This window comes from Passer domesticus, chromosome 5 (assembly GCF_036417665.1).
Source record: "Passer domesticus isolate bPasDom1 chromosome 5, bPasDom1.hap1, whole genome shotgun sequence".
In the NCBI taxonomy this organism is placed as follows: Eukaryota; Metazoa; Chordata; class Aves; order Passeriformes; family Passeridae; genus Passer; species Passer domesticus.
In genome coordinates, this window is record NC_087478.1 from 23,054,346 (window position 1) to 23,062,234 (window position 7,889).

Here is a 7,889-nt window from a genome sequence, read left to right on the forward strand (position 1 = left end):
AACAAGCTGGTGTAGTGAAAGGTTTCCCTATCCATGGCATAGGGATTGGAACTAAATCATCTGTAAGGTCCCTTCCAACCCAGATATTCTATGGTTCTGTAATTCTCCATCAAAACAACTGTGCATTTTCAGAAGAGAATCCTGCAAATGTGTACATGTGCTGCAGTACTGAAGAACTAAACTTCCAGCATGTAGGAGGATGTAAACCAGTATGATACAGATACACCATAAATGCTTTAACAGCATCTGAGCCAATGGAGGGAGGCTTTGCTGCTGAGCTGAGGTGGTAGAGCAGGGATCTGTTGGGTGCCTTTGGAAATGGATGTTGACTCTTCAGTAAGCAAACATTAGCTACAGTTGAAGGGGATGTTTCCCTGTTTAAGCTTTAAGCATTCTTTGTGTTAAAGTATATGTTTTTTCAGATTGTTCCACAGTAGTGTTTAGTACATACATTCAAGCAGAGCAGCTTAAAAATCTGAATAGAGTTAGTAAGTAGAGAAATACAAAAAAATTATCCATTCACTGTGTGTGGCCAAATACAATGAAATACCCACGTGGTATCTGGTGCAGTCTCACACAGCAGTGACATCTCTCATTCCTAGTATAGTGGGTTTAGATCATACATAGCTCTCAAAAGCAGAAAATGATTGATTAATTAAAGATTGAAGTACACAAAATATGACAGCACTTCAGTTATGGCAAGCACTGCATAGTTTTCTAGAAAATTGCCTGACATGTATTCTAGGCATCTGACCTTTAGACTAAAATCTTAGGCTATGTTTACATGCTATTATATAAAGATTTTACTTCCCACTTGTTCAAAGTCATTCTGTGAGAAGGAGAATCAGTCATTAAGTCATAGAAAAACTAACATAGTAGAAAATCTTGAACTGATTGATTATAAACTTACGGAGTGTCCAGCACTGTGTAGCCACTGATGTTTTGACAGCCATTAATTCTTTCTTAAAGAGATAATTTTTTGAAAACATTATTTCCATTTCTAAATGTAAGAGCATGTCACCGCAGCAGGTATAAAATTCTATGAAAATGGGGAGTTTGTTAAGAACTGTGGTGTGGTGAAGTAGTATAGATAGAATAGATAGAATAAATGTTTTTCTTTTTCCCCCTCCCTAATTCAAGCTTATGACATACTTTGTATTTGCCAAGAATCCTTCCAGAATTCCAAAAGATAATTTCCTTTGTAATGAAACACAAAAGGTGCCAGCTAAAAAGTTATCTAAGTAGAAGAAAGTATTTATTATTATGGCTTGACTATAGTAATGTAGGAGAAGCTTTTCGACTATCTCCAGATGTTGAGTGTTTGGGCTCTTTACCCGAAATACTCAGTTCAGTTACATTGTTCTGAAACAATCAATAGTTTTTTTTATAAAAGCAAATTAATGAGCATTTGTACTTCTCCATCTTCATGAAAACCATGTCCAGTACTGGTTTTAAACCTCCAGCATACCCATTAATGTTTCTTTATATTTCTGTGTTAAATGTTGAAGTCTTAACAGTTCAGCACTATTGCAAATCCCAGATGTCCTGAGCAGTGGCAGAAATTTTACTCACTAATGATCCTGTACCCAAAGTTGAAGGAAAGCACTCAATGGCCTAAATTCCATCTCCATTTAGATACACGCAGTGCATTGGCGTGTAGCTTAGTTCAGCTGTTTGACAAATTCTGTGGATACCTTTTTGACCTCAGAAGAAGGAGGCAAGTGGTGTGAGTGTGTTGCATTTAGTTATTTGTCTGCATTTACTAGATGATTGCCTAGGGAATGGAGGAATGTTGGAGTCTGAGTTAGTTTATTCAGGTACTGTGGCTCTGCAGAACAAGAAGTTCTGCAGTAGGAACTTGCAATTGTCTCATGTTTTGGCCCTGCCTGTTATTGACCCAAATAGCTTAGAGTCAGCAGAAATTTTCCTAATGGAGATACAGACACTTCTCAGGAGTTTCAGGGTTTGAGAGCTCACTCAGTGAAAGCAATTGGATGATCTTCTTCCTTGCCCTCTTTTCCTCTTCCTGGTGAGTGGCAGCAAGTTTCTGGCCGGCACCTTGACTTACGACTCAAATTCTCTGACATTCCAGTAAAGTTGAGTCAGTGTCATGTGGAAGCTTAAGAAACTTAAAGCTGAAAATAATCTGTTAATTTTTTCTATCCTTTTCTTCACTTTTTGGAGACATGGGTCAAACTAATTTTGAGAGTTGACTTCCTGCTTGTGTTTGAGCACCAAGTAAAATTTTTCTTCAAAATAGGTAACATGAGATATTTTAAGCTCTGAGGTATATGTTTCCAGATCCAAGGCCCAAGCCAGTATTACTGAATTCTTATTTTCTTCAACTCTGTTGGAGACTATGTTACCCTAAACCTAGTCATTTCAGTCTTAGCTCCAAAGTACAAACCAGACTTTTTCCCTCACATCTACCTCTAAAATGTAAGCTGCAGGTCAGAAATATTGTCCTTCAAAAATTAGGCAGGGGAGGGAAACGATGGGACAAACAAGGGGAAAAAAACCCAACAACTTGCTAAGTTGTTAAATATCTCACACCTACTTACTTTTAAAATGATACTGGGTTTTTTGTATGTTATGAAACTGCATGTCTAACTCACTAGCCAGTGTTGAAAATCCGTATGTGATATTCGGCTTGCGAGAAGTTACAGCATTTGACAAATAACAAAATATTTTATTTTTCTAGTGAAGATGAATTGCTCAAGTTTCTTCAGAAGTTGAATAAAGAGTGTAGTAAGCTGATCATTCCTGTGCAGACCATGAATAACCATTTCCTCAAAAATTCTCACAAGGTATTCAACCTAAGAGAAGACTGATTTAGAGTGCGTTATTCCACCTTGTAAAATAAAAACTATGAATATTCATCAACCATCTTGATTATTACATAGTTACAGAAAGCTGTCCAATGCTCCTTCTCTAAAGGATTCATCTTAAAAATAATATATTTCAAAGAGTTAGGCCATACAACTAAAGGAGATACATTTGTTTCTTCATGTTTCTACTGAAAGGAGAGTTAAGGTGACAAAAGTTTCCAACAAAGGCTGCTAGGGAGTAGTAGCTTATTGTGCATAAATCATACAATTAAAACCCAGCATAAATGCAGTTATAGACCTTTTCTGGCACTGTGTTTTGTGATACATGAACTGTAGAATACTAAATTAAAATCTGCAATTATGTAATTATGGCAAATAACTGTAATTATTAACAGATGGTACTGCAGTGGGCACCAACTGAATGTTATATTGAAGTCTGCAAAGATGTGATTTGCAGTGTTAAAAAGTTGGGAGAAGAAGTTGACAAGCTGAAGGACCTCATGGTGGAGGTGGGTGTGTGTGAGTGAGGCTGTTAAATACTATGTACAAGTTTCTGATGCAACCTCAAATGTGATATGTGTCAGGGAAATGTTTCATACCTTGGTCTGCCAAAGGCTGCTTAGCCTTAGCTTGGATATTGCATTGATCTCTCCCCCTTGCACATTTTCAAGGACAGAAAGAAATAATCTCTAATATTCCACGAAAGTGTAGAGAATCTCCAAAAGAAAGCATAATCTACCTTTTTATTTCTACTACATGAAGTAATTAATTGGAATGTATCCATGTATCCCTGTGCTCTTGGACGACCACTGTGGCATAGAGGCCATGCTGAATACTTACACTCTTACTTTTTAATTAAGGAATCTTTTGTTTGGAATTATTGACTCAAAGGAAGATACTAAGGTTTTATGGATTGAATGGGAGGCATCCCAGATAACTCTGCAGAGTGACAAAAGAAGAGGGTGGGAGAGGTCAAGGCTAGATGTTAGCACCACATCAGTCATTCTCAAGCCACCACAGTGACACTCTCTTGTCAGATGGGGTCATTTTAAGTAATAGGCTGGTAAAATGAACGGCCGCTGGGCTAGGGTAAATGGAGCATCAGTGTCAGAAAGGAATCTGTTGCTGAACGAAGCCATGTGGAACTCAGACCTTGAGTATAATGCTACTAATGCAATTTCCTGTAGTTTAAGTAAATTTAATGTAATACTACAGCCTTCTCCCAATAAATCACTTAACACCAAATATATTAAGAGGTAGCAACTGTGGCAAAGACCTTATTAGCTATTTATTCTTTTTTTTGCATATGCAATCATCAGTTGTGTATATATTTGCCTTCTATATATATGCAGGCCAGTTATAAGGGCTGGGAGGGTTCCAAGTTTGGTGCCACTTGACTTTATATGTACATGAGGTTTTTATAGCTGTCAAGACAAAGCACGGTGTCTTTGTATCCTGTGTGAAACAGCCTTCTAATTAATTACTTCAAGAAAGAAAATCCTTATTTTTAAAATCCTGTTATGTTTTATGAATTTCACTTATGAATACTTTAATACAAGACATTTTTGTGCTACTTAATTTATGATGGAGCACTTCTGAATGTAGAGGACCCAAGTGTTTATTATGAACCTGTGAATCTAAGTGATACCGTTTAACCTCTTACATAAAATGTTTCTATAAATTCCCTTGAGGTTTTCAGTACTGTTTGCTGAGTTTAGTCATGACAAGACTTTGCCAGCAGTAAATGTCTTAGTATATCATTTTTGTATGGTAAATGAGACAGCTTTCCAAGCATTGTAAACTAAGGTAGGAAATCAGAACCTAACCCTGCTGTCCTTTATGACAAGGCTCCATTCAGGTTCAAAAGGTATTTGAGAAGGCACTTATTAGGTACTTTCTACTCTCCCTTTAATTTTGAGTAAGTCTAATCTGTTAACTATTTAACTTTCTTTTTAAATAAACAGGTCTTTTAGTAATTAAGTGACCAAAGTATTAGTTAAAACATTTGACAGTCAGGGTTCAATTGCTTTGTTATTAGATTTTTGTAGCATCTAATAATAGCAGTGGTTTACTCCTGAGTAATTAAATTTGTAAACAGTTTGTTTTTCTTATATATATTACAGAATAATTGAACATCAGATAAGATGAATGTTTACACACATTTATTTCAAATTAAGTAGGACAGAGACAGAAAGAAGTAATATCAATCCTAGATGTATGCAGATTCTTATGACTGGGTTCTTCATAATCTATTTAAGAAGCTTTCACACTAACTTTTTTTTTTCTGCACTTTTTACATGGACTCAACATCTGTCTCAGTATGAAGAGAAGAATAAACCTAACCAAGTGAAACTTCCAAAAAAAGCAGCCACCTTGGAAAAAAGATTAGTAAAAATGGGAGTGATAACATTGCTTGGATTTGGTTTTTTCTTAAGTGTAATTAAATTAGTAGCAAAGAGAACCTGAATTTAAGTTTAGTGTTGTTTCTCATCATATCTGTATCTAGTATGTACTTTGATCTAAAAATAAAGTTATTAAAAATTAAAACAGTTACTTGAGAGTATCGTAGGGTTTTATTTTGAAATTCATTGTTGGTATAGAATGTCGGTCTAAAATCTTGTCAAAGCTGCTTTTCATTTTTTGGCATAAAACTGTGATTATTGCTTACTAATTGCTAGGGTTTTTTTGTTTTGTTTTGGGTTTTTTTTTTTATTTTTACCTGTTCAGAGGTGAGTATAAGCAAATTCTGGTTATATATCACATTTGTATTTAAAATTATAATGCAGATGTATTTTGGGGGTTGGCAGCTTTTCAAATATTTTAAGTATCACTTTCAATTTTATGTTGGTACAGATCTTTTCTCTTGCAGAGAGATACATGTATTTTTTTCTTTTACAATCAAGAGACTTGTGGGGATCTTGTTGCATTTTGTCTAAAAAGTGATTTCCCATTGAACTATGATACTTAAATCATGCCGGAAATCTGCTTCCTTAGGGATACTCACCTCTATTAAGAGTTTCACCACATCTATTAAAAGGATTATAGTAGTACTTTGCTGTAAGAATGCAGACAACTTAAAAGGCATAGCAACTTGGTTTTTCTTGGTCTGGTCTTTCACTACAAATTTTTTCTTAATATTTTCTCCACTTAAAAAGGTGTTTGTAATCCCACAGTGAAACATTTGTAACTGGTTTTGATCTGCTTACTAAACCAGGTATGTTGGGAAAAAAGGAAGTTGGTGTAAGTGAATTTAAACTAGTTATGTTTTTGCAGGTTTCAGTAAATATCTGTAAAAATGCTGAATATTTTGGAAGGAACATTTTTCTTTCAAAATGAAACAAAAATAGTGTAAAAAACATAAACCTGAATGGTTGTGTGAAACTCTCTCTATGAGTTTTCAGAATGTTGTCTAGAATCTTAACCTTTGGTATTCCCCCTAGAGACTAGTAAGGAGAAGATAAAGACTAGAAGATAAAAACGTGGGTGTTATTCCAATCATTGTTACTGCTGTTTACTGCTTTTCTTAGAGAATTGCATTGGGTGTTAGTGTGCTTCCTTGTTACTGCAATTGTTTTACCTCCTTTAGTCCTTCAATGCCAGGAACATCCTACAGAGTGATGAGGCCAGAGACAAAAACAACATAAGTTGGGGGTTTTTTTTCTTTTTTCTTCTGCTCCCAAACTGGTGTCAGAGGGAATAAGCTGTATTCACCACCACCATCAGTGGAAATGAGCATTCTATCAGCATGAACAAAGTATGTAAAAAGAAATAATTAAAAAATAGTTATCTGGTTATTCATATTACCTTGGAATTAATCCAAAACTAACAGGGCACGTATTGTGGAAGGAACATCACCTTTTGTATACACACCACTCCTCCTCTGATCAGCTCAAAATACAGTTCAAATGCAGTTGCTCAGTGATGGGTTGGCTCACAGGTAGTACTAGAAGTTTGGCACCTGATGTCTTGGGAGTTTCTGTTGGGTGAAGGTGTTTGGGGTGTCTGGGGTTGGTGGTGGAGGGGGAGTGGCCAGGCATGTTGTTCAGACTGTTTCCTACATGTACTTTTGCATTATTTAAGTGGAATTATTTCAACTGCTCATAAGGTTTCTGCCCTTCAAAAAATTCTGCTTCTAAGCCCTTGCTTCCCCACTTAAGTGACAAATTGCATTAACAAAGCCACTTCAAAGGACACTGAATATAGCTTTCATTTCAAGAGATGCATTTCCTGCCACTAGTAGATCTTGACATTTGAGACAACAAAAATTCAAACTCTTTTTCCATCAATTTGAAGAAAAGATCTGGTCAGCTGGAGGCCTTCTAAGCTTAACTTGGAGCTCTTGCAGTTGAATAGAAAACAATCCTGAAAAGTTTTATCAGTATTTAAACTAAATTATTATGCCTTTGGTGTAAAATACTTAGCGGGAAAAAAAGTAATACATGATAGTTGCTGGTAATTTTTTTTTCAAGTGTGAGAGTTATAATAAAGTGGTTTTTTGCAGAAGGGAGTCAAAGGTCTGAACTTCAGGAGATTATGTCGCAAATACATTTGGAAGAACCTGGTCTTTTTGAATTGTCTTATGAGTCACCTTTTTCTGATGCTTCTGGTCACAATTGCAAACACACGTGCACATCATTTGGGTTAAACATAGGCTTTATGCCAGCAGCATCCTTGGCATCCTCTACTGTTCAAGTGGAGTGTTTGAAATTCCATAAGCCACTCACAAGAAGAGTCTCGGAGTAACCACTTTAAGCTGTTTTCATTAATTGCTCAATCAGAAACTGCAGTGCATGAGGAGGACATTTTAAGAGACAAATGAACAAAGAATATTTTAACATACTACATAATTTTCTTTAAATGAAATTGCATTTACCTTCTTAGATTCCATACTCGGGCTTAGATGATGCATTTCAGTATCCTTTATTCACTTTCATGTTGTTGCAGTGCCTCTTTCAAATTCTCTGACAAGGTGTCACAATATGGTAGTGATAGGGCAGAAAGCAAAGAAAAAGACTGCTTCAAGGTCTGGCCCTTGAGCTACACTTCAGAATTCTTACCCCA

At 35.9% G+C, this 7,889-nt stretch overlaps 1 protein-coding gene across 3 annotated transcripts in view; it reads left to right on the top strand.

The window, feature by feature from the left end:
• Positions 1 to 5,381, top strand: part of ASZ1 (ankyrin repeat, SAM and basic leucine zipper domain containing 1) — a 35,228-nt gene extending 29,847 nt beyond the window's left edge. For all 3 annotated transcript variants that reach the window (XM_064422322.1, XM_064422323.1, XM_064422324.1), the window contains exons 11-13: positions 2,702 to 2,807; positions 3,224 to 3,337; positions 5,148 to 5,381. In XM_064422322.1, the coding sequence (XP_064278392.1) occupies positions 2,702 to 2,807; positions 3,224 to 3,337; positions 5,148 to 5,294 (367 nt within the window). In that variant the 3' untranslated portion in view covers positions 5,295 to 5,381. The remainder of the gene's footprint in view (positions 1 to 2,701; positions 2,808 to 3,223; positions 3,338 to 5,147) is intronic.
• Positions 5,382 to 7,889: the final 2,508 nt, after the last annotated feature.